Source organism: Balaenoptera ricei, chromosome 4, assembly GCF_028023285.1.
Source record: "Balaenoptera ricei isolate mBalRic1 chromosome 4, mBalRic1.hap2, whole genome shotgun sequence".
Taxonomy (NCBI): domain Eukaryota; kingdom Metazoa; phylum Chordata; class Mammalia; order Artiodactyla; family Balaenopteridae; genus Balaenoptera; species Balaenoptera ricei.
In genome coordinates, this window is record NC_082642.1 from 138,739,805 (window position 1) to 138,764,475 (window position 24,671).

A 24,671-nucleotide genomic window follows, 5' to 3' on the forward strand; every position below is an offset into this window, starting at 1 on the left:
AAGGGTAAAATTAAATAAATTGCCTTTTAGTATATTCACAGAGTTGTGCAATCATCAACGCAATAAATTTGGGGACATTTTCATCACCTCAAAAAACAAGTCCCGCTCCACTTGACTGTCACTCCCCAGTCACCTTACCACTACCTGCCAGCCTTAGGCAATCACTTTTGTATCTATAGATTTGTCTGTTCTGGAAATTCTGTATGAATGGAAGCATTCAAAATGTGGACTTTTTTACTAACTTCAATTCACTTAGCATAGTTTTTCAAGGTTCATCTATGTTGTGGCTTGTGTAAGTACCTCATGTTTTTTATTGACAAATAATATAGAAATATATATATTATATAGAAATAGTACATTTTATTTACCCATGCATTAATAGATGGACATTTGTGTTGCTTTCACTTTTTGGATTTATTAATAATGCTCTTATGGACATTTATGTAGTACATGTTTTTGTGTGGACATAGATCTTTAATTCTCTTGGGAGTGTAATGGCTGAATCATACGGTAACTCTGTGTTTAACATTTTGAGTACCTGTCAGACATTTTATCAAAAGCACCTGCACCGTTCTACATTCCTACCACATGTGCACTAGAGTTCCATTTTCTCCAGATCCTATCCAATGCTTGTTATTACCTGTCTTTTTGTTTATAGCCATCCCTGAGGGCATGAAGTAGTATGGAGTTTTGGTATGCATTTTCATGATGACTAATGATGTTGGGCATCCTTTCATGTTTTTGTCAATGTTCCCTCGACTTTTGAGGCTCTTTTTGGCATTCTTGTCTGTCTCTCCAGCCACTTCACCTCTCACCTCTCTCCACCTTATATTGGATATGCCAGCTCTAGGGAGCTTCTTTCAACTCTTTGAACATGTTATTTTCCCCTCTAGTCCAGACCTATGTAGTTCCCATTTCCTTCCTAACTTTCCTCCTGTTTGCTTGGCCAGGGCTGACTTCATGGATATGTGACATGTACAGTTGCACAGAGCCCAACACTCAGAAAGGCCCTGCGTTGGGTTTAAAGTGCTGCTGTGGTTGTCTTAAAATTCATAGTAACTTTTGAACAAAAAACCTCACATTTCAGTTTTCAGTGGGCCCTGCAAATTACGCAGCCAGTCTGGTGCCTTACTTATCCTTCAGGACCCTGTTTAGGCAGAAATATCTGCAAGTAATTGTTCCTTACCTCTGTAGACTGTACTAGGTGTTCTTCCTTAATTTCATCTATGTCAGATGAAATTTATGATTTTCCTCTAAGCCTTTTAACCTTTGAGACTAAAGGCTTTGCCTTTCTTATCCATCTTTCTGTCCTCAGAACCCAGCATAGTGCCGGTCACATAGCTATGGTACAGTGTGTAACTCAGCCACATAGTTATGGCCCAGGTAGTGGGCCATATGGCAAAAGTAATTCAGAATATGAACTCCAGGGCCAGACAGCCTGGGCATCCCACTGTTATCACTTATAAGCTGTGTGGGACCTGGGCAAGTTATCTAATGTTTCTGTGCCTCATTTTCTCATCTTTAAAATGGGGATGATATTAGTCCCAATCTCATAGCACTATTATGAGGATCATAGCAGTATTATGAACTAATAAATGTAAAATATTTAGTGTGTACCTAACTATCACCTATTGTATGTGTCAGCAGTTATTCATTCCTATATTCAATTCCTATTTGTTGAATAAATTACTGACTGTATGTGCAAAGAGAAGAAAAGGGCCCTAGAACCAGTGAAGAAACTACATAAGTTAAGAAATTTTATTGGACGTATTACTCTTTGTTTCATCAATTTACTCTGCTAGGAGGAATGGTAATTGTACAAAAGTTTATTTCATGACATCAAAATAGGAATACACTTAGGAAGGTGGGATCAAGCCCAGAGGAGAAAGACATTAAAACTAAGAGTAAATATAGAAATCTTATAAGAGCAAGACAATATTTCTGCTTAAATTTCTTTGCAGAAATTAGTGAATGTAATGAAACTTTGTCATGATTTTGAGAAGTTAGTTTGGGTAAATTAATGCCAATAACGTTTGGAAAGAGTCTGTTTTCTTTTTTTATGCATTTAGCAGTTATGCCTTGCTGCTACCTCTATGTATTTGAAGCTGTTTAATTTACATTCAGTAGAGATTTAATGGCATTGCAAATAATGAAAACATAATATATAATAAAAAATCGCTTCCCCAAAACTGCATAGCATACAATGAGAAAAAACTAACATATAGTCAAAGGGTACAAATTTGTTGTGTGTCTGCATGTGTCTTGGGTTCTGCATGTGTTCTCTATCATCCTGCCCAATGTCAGGAGATCCCACGTGCTCACAGTCTCTTCTCTGCACCTACTGGGTTCTCTCCGTTCTCTCATAAGCCTTCTGGTGGCATATGCCCAGAATTCTCTCTACAACACTGCCCCTATTTCACCATTTCCAGATCCCAATCCACACTTCGGTTTAACAAGGAACATACCTCTGACTCTAACCCACCCCTCCATTAACACCCCCAAAATGAAACTGTGGTGTTCCTACGTGGTATTTTTGAGTTTATTTGTATTATATCTTAGAATTAATATCTGCCTTCTCGGTTAAACTTAAATTCCAGGAAGAGCAGAAATTATTCTATTTTGCTCAGCTTATATCCCCAGCGCATGGATGCTTATTGTGAAACAATTGCACATATACAGAAAAAATGTTGGGTAACTAAGTGACATGATCCACAATTTTCTCAAAAGGCCAAAGGGTCAATGACTCTAAAAATGTTCAAAGACAAAAGTGTGAGGAAGAAGAAAGAAGGGAATACTGTCCAACTCAGATGTGTTGTGCACTACAATTGGATCCCAAATTTGGCAGTAAATGTCTAGTCAGGTAAAGCCACAAAAATAAACATGACACATTATATAAATTCAAATGCCCAACAATTAAAATGTACAACAAAATATTTATGTTTGAACTAAACTGAAGATGGTAGTTATCACATAGATATTTGATTAAGGGATTATTGAAAGGACAATAAACTCTATTAATAATCATTTTATAAAAATATTGAAATACTATTCAAGCAGTACTTAAGCTGACCTTCCAGAAAAGGCAAAAGATATAATATCAAGTTAAATTTCAGAGAGTGTCCTTCTGTAAAGGATTGGAATAATAATGTACACTCAGACACTTTCTAATCATGTTAATGCAGTGATAGAAACTGAAAATCCTAGATGGAGAACTAATACACCCATTAACCTGTCTCAGTCAAATATCAGATGTCTTAAATGAATCTTCAGTAGGTGGTGAATCAAAGCCAAGATATAAATGAATTTTCTTTCAGATATGTGTAATGCCTTTTTGTAGCACAAAGAGAAAGATGTCCTTTGGAATGTCAGAAATGAGAAGAAATGACTTTGGTCTTCTAGTCAATGCATATTGTGCATTATTACAAAGCCAATGCCAACTCTGAAAATGACTTACAATTTCTCAGTGAATCACATACATTCCAGAAGAAATTCTATTCTTCCGGAATTTCTATTAATTTTAGATATATTATTAAAAACTTTTAAATACAACCATTTTTACTAATAGCATGCTAACTTTACACGCACGGATAGTTGTCCACAAGTCAAAAACCATATCATAATAACAAAAGGACCTGTTGATTTTTAAGGTGGGTAAATTTACTTTTTAATGTGCAAAAGAACAATATTTTCCCTAATGAAAGAAGGAAAATTTGCTTCGCATCATTATTAATGTATCTTGTCACATCCTAATTAAGATATTAAATGTCACGTTTTTAATCCATAGTAAAGTATAGCTGAAGGATTACATTTCCTTTATTCAATGATATGTACATTTCACTATATCTTAATTTGCTTTATAAAAATTTTAGAATGTAATGGTTCTGTCCTAGGTACTAGTCCAGGTGACTTTCACACAAAGTACCATAAAAATGTTCTCGCATTTGTACAACTATAATATCAAACTGCAGGATAAAATCTGAAGTTCCAGTAAGACTAGAAAAAGCAATGTGTCCCAAGAAATGCACAGGGACATTATATATGTATGTATATAAGTCAACCAGCGATTATTTTGAATATAAATTGATACCTGGCCAAGAAATTGAAAGAATGATGGTAGAATACTGCCGTGTAAATATGGAAGAGATAAAGGGGGAAAGATTTGAGAAAGATGTGTGAAGCCTGCTTAGAAAGCACAGGACATTCATGACAATACAAATAATTCACATTAAATGGAATCCAAATTAACAGTATCCAAATTGTAAACTGTGCTTAAACAGAAAGGTAATACCATATGGAAGTCCATAAACATCAGGCTAATGGATTGGGGTTTTATTTGGGAGGTAATACAATGTTATTTGTAATTATAGAGTATGAGGTCCAGGGATGTGAAACTTTCATAAAGTTGTTATGAGAAATAAAAGTTTGCTTTAAAAAAAAATACTTATTCTTAGCTACACAAGAAATAATTTCTGCAGCTGGAATGATTTTTTGCTAAGAGAAACATAGGAAATAACATAATGTTGAAGGCTTTCGCAGAGTCAGGGAGTCTTTTTTGGTCACATTCAGCCTGAATGTGATTGTTCTCTCTGAAATCCAGAGACGCCTGTCAATATCCTTCCGACTTAGCAGCACAGCTAAAACTGTAAATGGAGAGGCAGAGAGCAGATAGGTCTATGGAAACACAGTTGCTGAAAATTGGAAATCATAATGTCGAGCAAGATGATAAACTGAGATTTATCATTATTTAGAATATAAATAGATGAATAAATGTTCAGCAACTGATCCAAGACTGAGGACATGGTATAGCCTGGGGCATGGGAACAAATTAGTATCATTCATGGAAAGACAACTGGGAGAGGGCAGGTGATGCTGGGTAAGACGTGATGTATTCATCTGCACATGCTACTTTGAGATATATATCAAATGGACTTGCCCTGCATGTGATATATCTAGTTATGTAGCTCCAGGGAAAGAAGGATCCTGGGTGGAGAAAGAGTGACTAGAGATCTTCAGTGTCGATGTGGGCAGGGATAAGAGTGCCTAAGTGGATTGTATTGACTGAAAAGACACTAGAGTCCAGGACAGAAGCCCCGAGGAAGAGAGGAGGCTGTAACCAAAACCAAACCCAAGGAAACTACAGCCAGAACTGGGAGAAAAATCAGGATCATGTGGGTGTCTTGAAAGCCAAGGGAAGTCGGCACACAAGAAAGGAAGGATATAGTTCAATAGGGTTTAATGATGAACAGAGTTGCAGTGAGATAAGGACCAAAGAATACCTATTTAGTTATGGAACAGCAGTTAGTTACCTTGTATAACAGTTGGCCATTTTGCTTTTGGGTTTATTCATTCTGATTTTTAACTTCTGTGGATTCTTACATTTTTTTTTCTTTTCTTTCAATTAAGTAAATGGGTTTGGCAGCTGAACATCTTAAAACTTGGCAGAAGAGAATGCCCTTCTGCTTGAAAACTTCACCCTACTATTTCTTTAGCAATACTTGGGAGGTGGGGAACATATTTTTGACATAGAAATCTTGATCTGAGTTGCATAATACATCCCTAATATGCTTTTGTTTATTTCTTGGTTTTTGAAGACCATTTTCCAGATAGTGAATTATGAGTGAGTGATAGGATTGTATAATGATTGCATTCCTATATAAAATTAAAAAGCAAAAAAGTAACCATATTGTGCCCCAATCAACATGTTTGAAAAAGAGCTTTAAGATAGTCTTTTAATATTAATAAAGGAAAATAGTTAAACATCATTTTAATAATGCAAAGTACACACAAGTATTGAAATTTGTTCAAATCTGTCATATAGAAAATTAAACAACCATTATACCGTTTATAATAACATACATATTTCAATTGAATGTATGATATACAATATTTTGTTGAACACTAAAACCTCGAATATTAAAAAGAATTAATTCAATAATGGTACAGCAGATGTTTCCAATGAGTTATAAAGTGCTAAAAGTTCACTGTATTTCTTGATAGTACAGAGTAAAATTCAGTGAATAAACTATCTCTTGTTTTAAATATGTGTGCTATAAAGGTACTTAAGAGATTTAAGAAAATTCTATAATTGTGTTGCACACAATAATTCTTATTTGAAATATAATCTATATGTTATTGGATTATAAGCAATTCCTTGATTTGAGTCATATTTGTGGAGTTAAGTGATTAATAATTTCCATATTGTTTCCAATGACTTCCTAAGAATGCTGTGTTTTTAATAGTGTATCTATGATGCATATGGTACCAATTATGCTTATGAGCAATGCTGTTGTGTTCATTCAAAAATGAAAACTATAAATTCCTCTTAAAGTCTTTAATTGTCATACATCTTGATACATCCTCCTTATGTAGTGAAATAGAAAACTAAAATACAGCAGGAATATCATTTTCACTGGTAGGTTTTAGCCAGAATTGAATAGGCATTATTGTCATTTTGCTATGTTTGTAAAGAACACAATTGAAAGACAGCAAAATCCTTCCTAGAAGAACATACTAGCTTTATAAAAAGCAAAAAGCATAGTAAATAAAAGAGGTTGATAAAACTTATGTTTAAGTTTTTACTACTTACAAGTCAGTGTCCCTATAAGCAAGTGGGCTGGTAAAATGGATAAGCTAAAAACAGTAAAGTATAAATAAACACTACTTTTTTGAAATAAAAAATGAATACAGGTAAGAGTTTATTTTCATTTATTGTGTCCATGATAAATGCAATATGTTTCATCATTTTACACAAAATAAGCATAAAATCTTTCTTTTTCCTGAATCAATGTAAACAGAGCCCAGACGGACGTATCGAAGTCAGAGGGCAGCACAGAAGCTCATCACTGCATATTAAGGATGTGAAGTTGTCAGATTCAGGGAGATATGACTGTGAAGCTGCAAGTAGAATTGGAGGGCACCAAAAAAGCATGTACCTTGATATTGAATGTAAGTTATTCTCATTTTGTATGTTTATTAAAACAACTTTTCTTTTCTGCTTTGAAAAACATGTATTTTCGTAGGAAAATCAAAATACAGTAGTTCATGTTGTAGTATTTAATGCATAACTTTAGAAGGAATGCAGCCAAAGTCAGTTATTAGAGACATCTAGTGGCAGTTATGGGAGATTTCACAGTGCTATATATTTAATGGTCTTAATGCTGCTTATCCTGAAAATTGTGGCCTTTTATTACGCAGCGTTTAAGCCAAAACACAATGTAAACTGAATTATATTAGTTATCAGTAATTGATCAACATCACCTTAGATTTTTATCTGTTTATTCCTAATATTAATGGCCCTGTGTTTCACATATGTAGTGAGAATTTCATTTCTCATTTCAAGTTGTTTTGTTGAATTATTTTACATCCTCATAAGTTATTGTATAGTATTTAAAATACAGTACTTAGGATACTCTATTTTTCAAGGGCTGATTGCTAACAAACTATAAGTTGTTTTTTGATCACAGATGCACTCCTCCTTTGCTGTTAAAGTCTTGCATATTGGTTTATTCAGCTTTTTCTGGAATTTCTCTCTAAGTAGCATTTTAACTGCATGCCACAAACAGTGATATGTTGTCTTTCTCTTGGCTTTCAGTTGAAAATATTTTCTACATTTCTTTGTGATTTCATCACTGGTCAATAGTTATTTATGAAGATATGTTTAGCTTCCAGATATTTATTGTTTTCGTAGATATTTTGCTGTTACTTATTTCTAATTTAATACAGTTGTGCTTAGAAAACACACTCTATATGATTTTGATTGTTTTCATATTTATTGAGGTTTATTTTATGTCCCAGCCTATGATCTACCTAGTGAATACATAATGTGTACTTGAAAAACATATGTATTCTGCAGATATTGTGCTCTATAAACATACATTAGATCAAGGTGGGTGTTAGTGTTCTTTAATCTTCTATGTCTTTACTGAATTTGTTTTGTTCTATTAGAGTGATGGTTGTTAAAATCCTCCACCATGATTGTGAACTTTTTTCTCTCTCTTTAATCCTGTTGATTTTTGCATCATATATTTTGAGGCTCAGTGACACAGTACACATTTATAGTTATCTTCTCTTAGTTTCCTATTGTCGCTATAACTAACGACCAGGAATTTTATTGCTGTAAACAACACAATATATTATTTTAAGTTCTTGAAGTCAGAGGTTGGAAATGATTCTCACTGGGATAAAATCAAGTGTCTGTAGGGTTGTGTTCCTTTATGGAAGCCCTACAGGAGATTCCCTTTTCTTGTCTTTTCCATTTCTAGAATCTGCCCACCTTCCTTGGCTTGCCGTCTCCTTCCAACTTCAAAGCCAGCTACGGCAGATTGAGTCTTTCTCACATCATATCGCTTTGACTCTGCTTCCGTCCTCACATCTTCTCTATATATGACTTCCCTGCAATTACACTGGACCCACATTGGGTAATCCAGGATAATTTTCTCAGCTCAACATCCTTAACTTAATCACAGATGCAAAGTTCTTTTTCCCATGTGAAGTAACATGCTCAAAAGTTCTGGAGATTATGATGTGAATATCACTGGGGGATCATTATTCTCTCTCCCATATATGTCTTCCTCATGAATTATTCATTTTCTCCACTAATCTCTGACTCGATGTACTTTAATGTTCAATAGCTGTTCAGGTTCTCTCAGAGTTAATTATCTGACACTTTACATTAAATGTAGAAACCTGACAAGCAGATAGGTGCCTTTACAAGTGCTCCACACTGATCTTTTTTTATTATTAATATCATATGTAATATATCTGCATTCATATTAATTGAGAATCTCACCAGAAATTATGATGATTTTTGTTTTAAGAGTTATAGATATATTAAGGAACTGAAGAGGAAAAAAAGGTTTTTTACTCATTTCTTTACCATTTCCTTTTACTCTTCCTCCATCCTTAAAGATTCAGATTTTCCTCTGATATTATTATCCTCCAGTCTGAAGAAATTTCTTCCCCATTTATTGTAGAGCATATTTGTTGGGGATAGAGTCTATTATTTTTTTTAATTTTCATCTGAAAATGTTCTCTCTGTCATTCCTGATGAATTTTTTTTTCCCCTGGAAAGAATTCTGGGTTGTCATTTCTTTAAAGATATGGCTCCACTGTCTTCTAGCCCCCTTGGTTTCTGATGATAAATCCATGGTAATTTGAATTGTTTATCCCTTGTATGCCATGTGTCTTTTTTTTTAATTTTTAATTTACTTTTTTAATTTATTTATTCTTGGCTGCGTTGGGTCTTCGTTGCTGCACGCAGGCTTTCTCTAGTTGTGGCGAGCGGGGGCTACTCTTCGTTGCGGTGCGCGGGCTTCTCATTGTTGTGGCTTCTCTTGTTGGGGAGCTTGGGCTCTAGGTGCACAGGCTTTAGTAGTGGTGGCTCGCGGGCTCTAGAGCACAGGCTCAGTTGTTGTGGTGCATGGACTTAGCTGCTCCGTGGCATGTGGGATCTTCCCGGACCAGGGTTCGAACCCATGTCCCCTGCACTGGCAGGTGGATTCCTTACCACTGTGCTTCCAGGGAAGCCCATGTGTCATTTTTCTAAAGCTGCTATCAAGTTATTTTATTCATCTTTGTTATTCATAGCTTTGACTAGGATATGTCCAGGTATGGTTTTCTTTGGGTTTATCCTGTTTGAGGTATACTGAATTTCTTGAATCTGTAAATTTATATTTGTCAATATATTTGGCAGCTTTTTATCATATGTCTTCAAACATCTGTCCTGTCCTAATCTCTTTTTCATCTCTAGGACTTTACTTACACACATTAAGCTTTTTGGCTCAAACATCTCTGAGACACTGTTCAGTTTTATATATCTTATTTCTCATTGTTCTTCAGATTAGATAATTTCTGTTGTTTGCTTTTCAAGTTGACTGATTCTTTACTGCATCATCTCTTTTCTGCTACTGAGTCCATCCAGTGAGGTTTTTGTTTTATTTAAGATATTAATTTTTTAGTTCTAAATTTCTGATTTTGTTCTGTTTTATATTTTTTGTTTCTCTGCTGAGATTTCTTATATATTCATTAATTCTATATGTGTTTTTTCTTTACCTCATGGAATATAGTTAAATTAGCTGCTCTAAAATCTCTATCTGGTAGATTCCACATCTGAATCATCTTGGGATGTGCATATGTTAATTGTCTTTTCCCTTTAGAATTGGTCATATTCTCCTGGTTTGTTGAATGTTGAGAAATATTGCATCGTATCCTGGATACTGTAAATATTATGTTGTGCAGACTCTGGGTCCTGGCAACCATATGGAAAAAAAGTATTTTTAAGTAGATAATCACCTCTAAGTTCTGTGTTGCCTCCTGTAATCAGGGATTCACATCTCACTGTTGATTTCTTAATGCCTTTGGTATACATTTTTGTATCTGCTCTATGCATGCCAAGCTCAGAGTTTAGGCTGAGATTTCTGTGGTTTTATATACAGAATTATGGCATCTCCTTCTCTGACTCCTGTCTGGGATTACCCCCACAGTATTCAACCTGTATTGCCTTCTTTCCAGCATACCCTCTATATTTCTGGATGTGTTTTAGGTCCAGAATCACTTCGACGCTCCTTATCTAGTACCTGCCCTCTAGACAAAGCAATGAGAGTGAAAAAAAAAACCCAAAGAAACTAGTTTTCATTCCCCTCCACAATCCCTGATTTTGTTTACTCTCCAGAAGCCTTAGGGTAGTGTTGTTGTTGTTGTTGTTTTGCTTGATTTGTGCTATTTCTAGTCCTTTTAATTATTACCAGTAGGGGAGTTGGGCTATCACAGGCTTGCCCTGCCATTGTGGAAACAGAAAGGTATATATATTCTGTTTTTAAGAAAACTTTGTCATAAGAATTTTTGGTTTCCCTAGTTCCTGGAAACAAGAGTATGAATGTCTTATTTTCAGTTTTCAGCAATTTTTAATTTATTTCCTCCTTTCATTTGTTTTTCAAATTTTATTTTTATTTTTCATAATCATACATCCTTAAAGAAACCATTACCCTGATCAAAAGATTGTTCAATTGCAAAGTCCTAAAAAGTAGTTGAGCTTCTTTTTTCTCCTTCTGTGTATCAATCTTCTGTGTAGTCAATTTTATTTAATTTGACATTTTTATCTATACCCACACTTAATCTACCTAGGAAGTATAGTAAGTTCTACATATGTGAATCATTTCAAATTTTAAATTGAGAGATAGGGGATTCCCCTAGAGGTCTAGTGGTTAGGATTCCCCGTGGCCTGGGTTCAATCCTGGTCAGGGAACTAAGATCCTGCAAGCCCTGCAGCATGGCCAAAATAATAATAATAATAATAAATTAAAAATAAATAAATAGATAGGATGGCTTTAGCTGAGTTTTAGAGTTTAGAGGTTCAGAATTTTAATAGTATCCTTTACCTATAAAGAGAATAATTCTCCTGATATAGGCTGAATTTCATGTAAAGCAAAGGAAAATGTTTTATATTTTAAGATTAATAAACACACTATCAAACTTTATTCGTGCATTCTATTGACATGTTTCCTTTTTTTTTTTTTTTCAATCTTTAAATGAAAGGAGTTTCTCTTGTGGATTTAACCTATACATGAATCCTATATTTAAGCTATGGCCTCTTGTTTTCTCCCCATGATGAATCTCTTTTAAATATCTGTTACAAATTACTTGAAAATCTCTGGCAGTCTAGCTTCCTCTTTGATTAACCCAGACTCTTACAGTATTGCTTCATATGCCTTACTCAAGATGCTCTATTTTTCACAATCAAATTTACTGATGAATTCCAGAGCACTGGGAGCCCAGCTCACTTTTCAAACTTTATGCTACATTTAGCAAGATACAAATTTTCCCATATATGTGCCCAACCTCTACTCTATTGTAGGTAATGAGATTAGTACCTTCTAGGTACTTACTATAATTTATTAAAACTGAATCATGTAAAAAATGCTTAAAGTGGATGAATATTATGATGAAAGTTTATTTATGTTATATAAATATTCTAGTAAAAGATAAATTTATACTTAAGTAGAAAATAAAATAATTTTTCATCTTAATATCATTAATAGCTAAAATTCAGATTTTATTCATGTGTTAGGAGCAGAGTAAATGCCATTATGTTATCATTTGTCTATAATTATTATTTTCGAGTATGGAATTAAATAATCATTTGGAACATGTGACCATGGTTGTAATTTAAAATTTAGCCTGTTCTTCTCTTTCACTTGTAAGTAACTTCCTTGTTAGTGTCATTGTATTATGAAGGTTGGAACACTTTTTCATGCCTGCAATACTACTATTTGTACAATATCTTATTATCTTCTCATATGAAGATTAGTAGAAATTTTGGTTGGATAGGGCAGCATAACAACCATGATAAATACCTAGCTTATCAAATAAGCTTATTTCTTGATAATTAAAGCCTGTGTTGTTATAAAATAGGATATTTTATTTAGTGACAAATTTATAGTAGTAATAACAATTTAATGCAATGGCATGTAATACCATGAAAAGTTATTGGTGTAAATAAATATTTGTATGTTAGAAATGGTAAGAATGTTTTTATTCTCCATCTTTGATTCAAAACAGTACAGAAATTATGAGCATTACAAAGAAATTATACAATGTCACAAAACATTTACCATTCTTTACTATGTGATTCAAGAAACTACAGTGTAATATTGTTAAGAATGAGTGGCAAAGAACTGAGCCATTTATAATTTGATACCAACCACATTTATTATAGTACCACTAAACTTAAGGTGCTTAGGAGATTATCCCTTTTGTTTTTTGTTCAAAACCTCTTTTGTGTTTCAGTTTAAGCAGACTCCTTGGCATCCTGCCAGTTCATTTTCAACATTCCAAAGGCCTTCCCCTTTCTAAGAAGCATGAGTTGAACTAAAGTTCCAATTTATAAAACAAAGGAGATAACAAGCATGTGATATGTAGTTTAATGCAATAAGCACCGATTACATAGTACGTTTGCTTGCAATTAGAATCAAGTTTTGTGAGTAGGTACTCATTACTTATTACCTATTAATTAGACTTAATTATTTTATGTGATTAATTTAACAGTTACATGGTAAAAATGTCTGTTAAGAAATATTGGATTTTTCATTTACATTTTTTTCTCATTGAGCTCTCTGCACCTGCTTTTATTTCTTGTTAGAGATAATAGCAATATTCAAATGAATTTTCTCCTGTATAAAAGTTGTTAGCAATATCAGAAACCTCTTAAGGATATAGAGATATTAATTAACCTTATAACACATATTCATGTTACTTGCTATACTTAACATGTATTCCGTATAATTAATAAAACTTTGTTTTATTGCACAATTATTTCCTCAAGTTTTGCAGTCTTTCAAAGTAACTAATTCCAGTAGCATGCTCTGCTACATGTACAGGATGAGGTAGGTAAGATGTGACCATGATTTTAACATTTAAAGAGAGTATCTCAGTAACACTTAGGAAAACTCCTTGTTCATAGCAGACAAACATTTTATATCTGTGATTAAAATCTTGTCTTATGAACCTACCCTATACACTCACCATAATACATTTAAATTGTTCAGACTTTAAAGAAGATGGCTTATTTGCAGAAGTAAATTGGTTCTAATGTCAGCAATTATTTAGATTTTATACCCTTCATGATAATTTCAAGGAACATCTGAAAGAAATATAAAGTCTATGTCTACATCCAGAAGATAAGAAGAATAGATCAGTAAAAGAGAAAGGTGAAAAAATCTTTTACTGCTCACCTGTATTTTTTTAACCCAGACTTTACATGGACCTCCTGGGAAAATTTGAAATATCACATTCTTCATGCATACAGATACTATAACTTACTCTAGTTTTATCACATTTTTGTTTGTCTCTGACAGATATAATCTGATTCAGATTAAATTTTGTGAATATGTACTTCCGAGATTATGATGATGAAAAGTTGTTAAGGAATTTTAGGAAATATCTAACCCTTGAGAGGATAAATCTTAGAAATGAACCAATATCCAACAAACAAATGAAATAGTCATTGTGTGTAACTACTGGATTTATCACTACCTCTTGGCACCAGCTTAACCTAATTGTCCAGAAATATCAATCTCTACATCCAATTTGCCACAGCTTTCTGCCCTTCCTCTGGAATGAAGACCTTTCGCAGTGATCCCAGTTGTCACTAGTACAGTGAATGTCCTAGCTTGGGCAGCTGTAACTAAATATCTTAGACTGGGAGGCTTTCACAGAACCATTTATCTCTCATGGTTCTGGAGGCTGGAAGGCCAAGATCAGGACGCCAGAATTGTCAGGTCCCTGGTGAGCGCTCTTTCGCTGGTATGTCTTCACATGGCCTTTCCTTGGTGCATGCTCGCAGGAGATACACCTCCTCTCTCTTCCTCTTTCATTAAGGTCATTAATCCCATGATGGGGATTCTACTCTCATGACTTCATCTAAAATTAATTACTTCCAAAGGCCCCACCTCCAAATACCATCACATTGAGAATTAGGGATCAACATATCAATTTGGAGGAGATACAAAAATTCATTCATAGGAATGAGCTTTCTGTATTGGACAGAGAAGACCACCTCACAGATGGAACTAATGCAGAACTTCACAGGGTGAGGCTGCACATTGTGATCACATCTTATCAAGACTTTACTGACATCACTGAGTTGTGTCTTCTTGAAGATCCTGAAAACTCTGCTAAGACCTTGTGACAGACTGATTACAGCCTGTCTTAGTCTGCTTGGGCTGCTATAATAAAATACCATAGACTGGGTGACTTATAAAAAAAACAGAAATTAATTTCTCACAGTTCTGGAGACTGGAAGTCTGAGATCAGGCAACCAGCATGTTTGGGTTCTGGTGAGGACCTTTCCCAGTTACAGACTGCTGTCTTCTACTTCTATCCTCATATGATGGAGAGTAGAGCAGAGGAAAAAGCTCTCTCCTGAGTCCTAAGGGCACTGATCCCATTCATGGTAGCTCCTCCCTATGACCTCATCTAATCCTAATTACCTCTACAAAGCCACACCTCCTAATACCATCACATTGCAACATATGAATTTTGTGGCGGCACAAACATTCAGTCCATAACAGGGCTCTCCCACCTTCCTCCCCCTCCTTAGGATGTGGTGCCAGTAGGTTTACTTTGCTGGATTTATTACCTGACACCATAGTCCAGAATAGCATGACCATTCAAAGTTAAGGTACTTAATTCTTGAAAAAGACCAGTCCAACAACTTGAATCCAATCAGCCAGAACTCTGTGGCCATAAATCCTTGAATCCTCTAAATTTCATTATCTAATTTCAGTGGAGCAAAGGCAAGGACAGCTTTTCTTCATACTGTCCATGGATTGTTGATACCTATCCATGGACTTAAGCCAGCTTACAGTTTGCGATGATGTAAACTAGTTTTTCATATATCGGGCTTTACTAAAATAATGTTTGAATGTCATAGTATTGCGAGCTATTCTTAGATTTTAATGAATCTGCTGGGTCTAATCCTAGGACATTGGTCAACTCATTTAAATTACCCAAGCTTTAGTGTCCTGATGTGTAAAGAGGAAAAGATGGATCTAAACTTATTATTTTATGAATTTAAGCCTACTAAAGTTAGGATCTTAATTATATTTTTTTCACTCAACAGTATTTATCAGGTATGTACTACACACCAAGCACTTTTTCAGGTGTTGAGTATGTAGAATTATAATAAAGCAAACAAAAACACTTGACTTTATGAACCTTACATTCTAGCAAGGAAAATCAATGATAAAAAAGACAAAATAGGGACTTCCCTGGTGGTGCAGTGGTTAAGAATCCACCTGCCAATGCAGAGGACACGGGTTCGAGCCCTGGTCCGGGAAGATCCCACATGCCACGGAGCAACTAAGCCTGTGCACCACAACTACTGAGCCTGCGCTCTAGAGCCCGCGAGCCACAACTACTGAAGCCCAGGCACCACAACTACTGAAGCCCACGTGCCTACAGCCCGTGCTCCGCAACAAGAGAAGCCACTGCAATGAGAAGCATGGGCACCATAACGAAGAGTAACCCCCGCTCTCTGCAACTAGAAAAAGCCCGCATGCAGCAACAAAGACCCAATGCAGCCAAAAATAAATAAAATAAATTTATATTAATAAAAACAGACAAAATAGCAACATATATAAGAATCAGTGAAAATGGCTAAGGAGAAAAAAAATAAAGCAGTGCAGTGAGATACATCATCAGCTAATGTCACAATAAATATACATAATAAACATTCCAAAACTCAGTGACATACAGTAGTAATCTCATACTCAATTGGAACTGGCTGACCCAGGCAGCCCTTGAATAGAGAGCTCTGCTTCAAGCAGCAATGCTTAACTCCATGTTATGGGTCCAGTAACACTTGAAACCAGACTGAAGAGGCAGCAACTATATGGAAGAAGCTACACCATGGTGATGGCAGAAGCACAAGAGGACAACTCAATAATGAAAGAAAATTTCAGGCGTTTGCTCATGTCACAGTCAAAAAGTCGCATGGTTAAGCCTAACATCAATCCAGCAGGGAAATGCACTCCTGTTCTATTGGGAGGGATTTTGGAGAGAATATTCACTAAATAAAATAAGCCATATCTGAAGTTCATGCCTATGAGTGAAATTTCAGATAGTTAATTTTAAAATAATATTTTGGTTGTAAAAATAGGTATATTTACACATTTCTCTAAATTGCTTTAGACTTACTTGTATAGTCATCACATACGGAATAAGAAAAACCAACATACTTTTCAAGACATTAAAGATGTAAATGAGACTTTTGTATCTTCATTTAAGAAGCCTCATAATAATTACTTGATTTCATAATATTTATTGTATAACACTAGAAATAGTGTATTAATAGTGCCTTTCAAAGATTCAAAATATTTGAAAGCTATAAAATATTGCAATTTATCTAGGAAGCTGGAATCTACTTATATGGAACAGCTTAGAAAGTATAACATATAATTTAATGCACATATAATTAAATATGTGTCATAGAGATTATACAACTGAGCAGTAATAAAGAAAAAAAATCCTCTTAGAAATGTAAAATTTTCCACAGTATCTTAAAGAAGCGGAACCTGAGAATCAGATAATATTGATTCAGTATCTATGCAATTTTAAAACCTATATGGCTCATTTGACTTACTCTGTTTACTTAGATATATCCCTTTATTTCATATTTATATGGTCATCTGGAGTAAAATGTCCTCTCTCCTTTGGTATTGATGACAAGATAAACTGTTTCTGTCCCGGTGATGAAGATGAAGCCTTGATAAGAGCAATTAACCTCTTTAAACAATTATTTTTATCACTATTAGTATCTCAAAGTGCTTCATAAGCAGTAGAATTTCAAATAGTTCTTGTTAGATACAAATAATTCAATGACAATCCTGTTTGTTTAGGAAATTTTGATTTTTCTTGGGCCTCCTAAAAAAGTCTTTTAAGGTAATAAGAGCAATTACCAATGCAGTCAGTTCAATACCATAAAAGATAGCCTATTTTTGATACTTTTATATTTTTCTGTGATTTTCTCAGACTTCATAATATGACTAATTTTTGTTTCCAGTACTTTTGAGTCATCAGTGCTAAAACAATTGATTTAAACATTTTTCTTGCCCTGAGCAATATTCCTCAATATGATTGCTTATTTTATTCATTTAAAAAAGATCTTTATATTAGATCTTTACTCAAAAATAAGAATTAGATGTGTAAAAATTCCAGCTCATATCCTAATAAACCAAGATAAAAATTTCATTTGAATATATGCACATTTATTTTGAAATTTTATTTAAAATGTTTGGATTTCACACAACTAGATGTTCTTTCCCAGAACGAGTAAAAACTTTTCCACTATAATGTAATGTCCACAGAGACAAACCTAATTATTTCTAACATCTCTCTTTTTTCTGAAGAAAAAAGAAACACATATTTGTGATTTTTCGGAAGCTCTTGGGGAAATCCCAAAGATGTTTTTGCATGTAATAGATATTCTAAAATGTTTACCTTGGTTTTTTTCTAAATTTAGAGTTCTACTTTGGGAAAGCAAAATCGAAATCACTTTCACAGATTTGTTCACTTGGTGAATTAAAATTGTAGGTGACTGAGAGACTATGCGGTTACCTATTTAATTAAACTGACAATAAATTTTTTAAAATAAACATAAAAGTTTAAGAAAATGCTTCCGTGATTAATTTTTGTTATCTATGATGTTTTTCATTCAGACTATGGTTTACAATGGGTTCTTGCTTCTATATACTTTTAATTTAACTGACTTCTAAATCTAATTTAATTTAACTAATTTTTAAAACTATCAATTATTTATAATATAAATGTTGTACATAATAGTATAGTACCAGCTGCTTTATATTTATTGACAGTATATTCATCGTGGGGAAACCAAAATAAAAGAAAAGAGTACACATTTTTTAACTCAAAAAAAAAAAATTCTGTTAAAAGGAGAAACTCATATCAATAAACTGCTATTTTAGGAGAGGCTGTACATTTTTTGGTTTTATTTACTATGATTCAATGCTCTGAAAATGTATCACATATGATTCATTTCTAATCATAACTTGAATTGCTTTATTTATTCCATCTGGCTCAAATTATTTTGCTCGATTATGTAAAAAATTAAATTTTGATGATAGTTTATCACCTCTTTAAGTAAAATAGTGTTCTAATTAAGTATGCATTAAAGATATAAAATGTTTGTCAACATAAACAATAGTCAAGCAGAAAGAGGTTGTGATCTAAGTCCTATTAAATAATACTGTGGTTGTTTGAAAGTTAAAAATATGTGCCAATTTGTTACCAATTTTCAATTAAGAGACTTAAAGGGATGTAGTAAAGGTTTATATAATTCTTTACTTTTCAGTCTTTCAGTTAAAAGGGGATAAATTTAAAGGTTAAATGGTGATAATAATAATAATAATGTGATCTCATTGCGATTAAATTTGCTAATTATATAACATGCTTAAAATAATAACGAAGTCATAAGCACCATGTTAGCTATTATCATCATCATTATTTCCAGTCTTGTTTTTATTAAGATGATGATGATGCTGCTGATGATGATGATGAAGACAATGATACTGAGTTTTTCTTGCTTGTTTTCTATTGTTGTGACCTAGTCATTCCATTATGCATAAAATAAGCAACATTCTAGAATGCACAACCAAAGCCTTTAAGATACAATAGTGGAAGTGTTTTTATTTGCTTTGATTTTTTTTAAGTCATCAGGGTTTGATAGACTTGGGGAGTTTAAGAAATGAATTAAATTTATGGAGCTATTTTTACCTCATATAAAATTAACAACCTAGACATCAAATTAAATCACTAGATAAACAATTTACATTTTACTTGATAGTTTTCTTTTCAATTTTAACGATAGTGACCAACTTTAAATTTGTTTGACATTAATAAGCACAAATTACATAAGTTACAGAATGTGCTACTGCTAAATCAGATTCTGAAGAAACTAATATTATTGTTATTTGTAAAATTACTTTAACACTGTATATCTGTATGACCAATCATCCTTCTTTTGATTACTCAGAAATTTTTATGAAAGAGATTCACTTAAGCTTTGTATCCTAAATTTACACATGAAATTGTGCATCATAATAATAATAATATAATCTTTAAAATACTGTAGGCTTTTCTGGAGTTTTCAATTATATAAAGCAACAATGGGGAACAGAATAGCCATAAGTAGTACAATACTTTTAGTAGTATTTGTATGTATGCTTTAAGAAGGAAAGAGATTAGGACAAGAGAAAACAGTAATAGTAAAAGGAGGACTAATTCACCTTACTTGTGATCAAACTTTTCTTATGATCATTAAAGAAAAGTTAAACAGTGATTTAATACTTAAATCACTACCAACAAATTAAAGAGAAACCCAGCATATGCTCAGAAGTCACATATAGGTATATCTTAATATAAATGACACTTATGACTCCAGAGTTATAAAATATGCTGAGATTTATGCATAACTTGGCTATTCAAATTTAGTACAGAAAATGCACACCTAGTGCTATGGTTAGCTGGCAGTAAGCACACATCTAAATTAGTATTCCGTGTAGCCATTAGAATTCCCATGACACATGGACTGAACCCAATTAATTGCCATAGCTGATTCTGCATATGAGTGAACATACAGTAGAACTGAATCTATGAAATTATTAATTGAATTATCCTCTAAATGTGCCAGAGGATATATTAGTTTTTATTCCCTTGGTAGTTTCCTTCGGCATAAATCAGATGAGAAAATTCAATGACTGAAAAAAGTGTCAAGGTATTTTAGATATTTAAAAGAAAAAAACATGTGCAGTTCATTCTTAGCTAATTTAAAGGGCTGGCTTCTTCCCAAAATCGGCAATAAGACTCTGTGAAAAGCAAGGTATTACTATAGATTAACACAGGATTGAAGTACTAAGTTCTGTGATGTTAGGAGAGTCAAGCAAACATTGGCACACTTTTCTTCCTCTGTTAAATGGAGTGATAGTATCTAGAATACATACTTGTCCTGGGTTTTCATTCATTGAGTTAACTATTATTTACTGAGTATCTACTGAGTGTCAAATATAAATTCAGGTGCTGTACAGACTGTGAGAAAAGGAACATCATCCTTACTCTCATGGAACATGTTTTAATTAAGAGGATGGAACACACACAACCACATTAAGGTGAAATATACAAAAAAGCGATTAGACGGGGTCACAGCTAGTACAACGGGCTGAAAGCAGGAAAGAGTCAGGGATGGTTAGGGTTTAAGGAACAAAGAATCTGGATCTGGATGGAGGCAAGGTCACAGGAGTAGGCATAGGCCAGCTAGTGTCGAACTGTATAAGCCATCATAAATGTTTTTGATTTAAGAGGTGTGAAAAGAATCTTTTGGAAAGGTTTAAGCATTATCTTAAAATAGAAACTAGTAGGCCAGTAAGCCAGTAAGGGATGGGGTTTCTAAAATTGACCAGGTAATGAATATGGCTTTGACCAGATATATAATAGCATTGAGAGAAGCAAATGGTATCTTTATATACTGTGATTTATGGTGAGGAATGAATGTCAAAGCTTTTCAAATAGAATATTCTATTACAAAATAAAATTATTGTTGCTAGTATTTGTAGTTCTTAAACTTTAATATTAAAGAAAAATTTGGAAATTTTATACCATGAAGTATGATGACTACAAGAGAGGGCAGTGTTTTCACTGAAGTCTGTACATTTTCTGGAGAGCATGCAAGACAGATTTGCTATAATCCCAATACTGTTTTACAAGGGCCATACATATTTATGTTAACAATATGATTTTAAAAGACTTTTTCATTGATAGTAAAGCTTACCCTAATAATGCTTTTCAGTTTTATTCACAAAATGGATGGTACTGTAGATAGTGAGGTTGTAAAGTGAGCTGCCTGATTTAATTAATCATGAACCTGTAAAAATTCAAGTAAAAGGTTTTTATATTTTAGTTCCCACAGCTTGTGTTGTGTTTTGTGATCAGCTCCAGCCTTCTCACGCGCCGGCAGAATTCAGGAATCCAGCTAGCACTCAGCAAGAGCTAAGACAGGTCACAGGTACCAACCAACCACACTGTGTTTTCGGGAAAAAAGAAAAAAGAAAAAAAGACTTCAGAGTCTCAGAGGAAATGCCAAGAGAAAGTGAAAAGCTTGTATTAAGCAAGTAATCAAGTCAGCAAATCCTGTACAGTGACAGGAATGCAGTGATGACTGCTGTCAGCTCTAAGTCTCAGTAATAAGGAGAGAAAGAGAAACAGAGAGAGAGAGAGAGAGAGAGGAGAGGAGAGGAGAGGAAAGGAAAGGAAAGGAAAGGAAAAGAAAGGAAAGGAAAGGAGAGGGAAGAGAAGGGAAGGAAAGGAATAAAATAAGATAGGGCATTTATCAAAACAGGAGTAACTCAGCATCAAGTCTGAAGGCAGTCTTACAAGTTTCTTTAATGTCTCGTGATATGCCTGGAATATGAGTTTCCTGGCTCCAACTTTGAGGAATTGACAAATTCAGATCCTGGCAAGCTTTGCTGTTTTCTTCTTAGGCTGGCCGCTTTAAATCAGAGATTTAGTCAAGGTCATGGATAGAAGTATGTTGAAATGCTCTAGTCTATACAGCTACCATTTAATTAAATCTAAATAATGTCTCCTTAGATCTTTCCATTGTGATAATAGTTAAGAGAACATAGTTCCTTGATTTTTAAAGTCTATTCACTTTACATCCAATTTTACAAAATCTCCTTCTTACAATCTATGCAGCAATATGTACATTTTTATTAATCATATAACCATTAAGTAGAAGATATGGAAGCCTAAAAATAATCTACTTTCCAATATTTTCACCACCTAGGACCTCTTGTATTATTTTCTCTTGTGAATTCTCTAGTTTTAAAGATATTAACTTATTAAAATGATATTTAGTAAAGTGGGATTATTCTTCATTTTCATTATATATTCATGAATACATATATATATTCAATATATTCAATACCTATATATCTATTCATATGAGTACATGTACCAGAGACTAAAAAACATGAAACAATTAACATTACCCAAGAGATTTATATAATTCTAGCCAAAAGCAAATGTCACCTTTTATACGGTTCACTGCCAAAGATAATATTTACCAATATGTGGTAAATATAATATTGGTAAATGTTATAACTCTCTCTACATTTTTAAAATTTGTGCCAGACTCATGTTTTCTATGTTAGTGGATTCTTAGAGATTAAGGAAACCAGTTCAACTCAATAATTCTAAAATTAATTCTAAAAAAAAAAAGAAAGAAAAGAAAACCTAAGTCCAAATTAATAAACAGAAAACAAAGGTAACTTCATTGCTATCTGGCAGAGGTGGAACTTAAATTCAATGGCAGGCCTGAAGCTATTTCTAATACAGTATTTTACTTATAAACAGCAACTGCAAAGTTTTCTTTTCCAGTGTAGTTCATCCACTATTGTGTGTGTGTGTGTGTGTCCAGATTCTGATTGTAAGACTTGTGACGATCCATGGGAAGCACTTAGCACTGTGTTGAACACATTTCATGTGCTCACAAATGTTAGAGGTTAAAGTTCATCCTCTTTTGGGAAGATTTCCCTGTGCCTCCTCTGCACATCCTAATTAGGGCCAATGCTAATGCCTTTTGAGACAGGAACCTTATGCATTCCACTTCAATTGTGCTATGCATTGCCTTGTGGTATAGTTATTTATTTTTGCATCTGCCTGATCCACTAGAAAGGATTCCCTGTTGGCCTGAATTCCCCACATTTAAACAGTGCTTAGTATAAAATAGACACACAATAATAATTTTGGATAATTAGTGCAGTGGCTGCCCTTCCCAGAGGTGCACATTCAGAATCTTTAAGAGGAAGCCTTAGGCATCTGGTTCTTTTCCCCTATAAACTCAAAATACGATGTTGAGGAAAAGCCAGGGTGACAAAACCTTTATAGCTAAACAATTATTTCCAGCATTTGCTAAGGGCTTAGTGTCAGTAGACACAAACTTTGATATTATTTTAACTAGAAATATATAATCAGTTCAATCATTAATATTTAGAAAATTTTTAATGTTTTGTTTTGCAAGGCACCTTATGATAGCAGTGTTTGAAATGGATGATGGAATAAATGGAAAAAGAAACAGTTAAAATATCAGACCAAATATAACCAAAACATAAACAAAATGCAAATTACTCTCAATATTCTATAGAGTATACTTAAATTTTAAACCAGTTATTGTAGGAGTAAGGTATGCAGAAAAAACAGAATTGCATCACCCTTTTCATGGTAACATGGATCTAATTTAGAAATTCAAATAAAAATAAGGCCATTGTTTAAGGGATCGAATACAATATATGATACCACTATACTGTCAGAATTAAAGATGAGTTTTGCTTTCTTGAAAATATAAGAAAAAATATAATACTGTTTTTTTAACTCTCAAGAATATTACTTCATGTGCAGTGACTTAAATTTTTAAAACATGAAAATTAAGGCATTTACAATTTAATTCTGAATAATTAATTAATGTCTCCCAAAAAATAAAACAGGTAACTCAAAATTCCCCTGAAATAATGTATATTTGTGTTCACTGTAGAATGAATTCATATATATATATATATGAATATATGAATATACATATATATTCATTTACATATGAAAGAATCAGAGTTTCACTGCTGAGAAAGGTGCAGAGTGAGAAACATGCTAGTATTTATGTTTGACATTTTTAGAATATGGAAGATATTTTTGCAGTTATGTCTAACATTTTTTGTTGTATCCTATGTATGGTATTTTTATTAACAAAATCCCCTTAGTCTTCATTATAGTCTAGAGCATTCTTTTAATAGGGGCAGTATACACTCAAGCAAAATATATGTGAAATATAATTTAACAAAATATCTATAAACTGTAACTATCAGGTTCAGATATGAAGACACCATACTCAAACTGGCGATTGCCCAGCACATGTTGGAATTAACAATGATGGAAGCAATGGAATATATTTTCACATCTTAATGTTTCAACAGTGATTTGGAAACAGATAATAACCTAATTTATTAATCAATATCCTAATAAGAAGTTGAATATTGAGCTCTACTTGGGAAATTCCTGTGAATTTTCTTGATGTAAAAATTATAGAGTAAATTCATTTTTAAATAAGAAATATA

At 33.5% G+C, this 24,671-nt stretch overlaps 1 protein-coding gene across 1 annotated transcript in view; it reads left to right on the forward strand.

The window, feature by feature from the left end:
• Positions 1-24,671, forward strand: part of NCAM2 (neural cell adhesion molecule 2) — a 228,663-nt gene that overhangs the window by 90,728 nt on the left and 113,264 nt on the right. Inside the window, 1 exon segment of the mRNA XM_059920007.1 lies at positions 6,795-6,945. Within this exon segment, the coding sequence (XP_059775990.1) occupies positions 6,795-6,945 (151 nt within the window).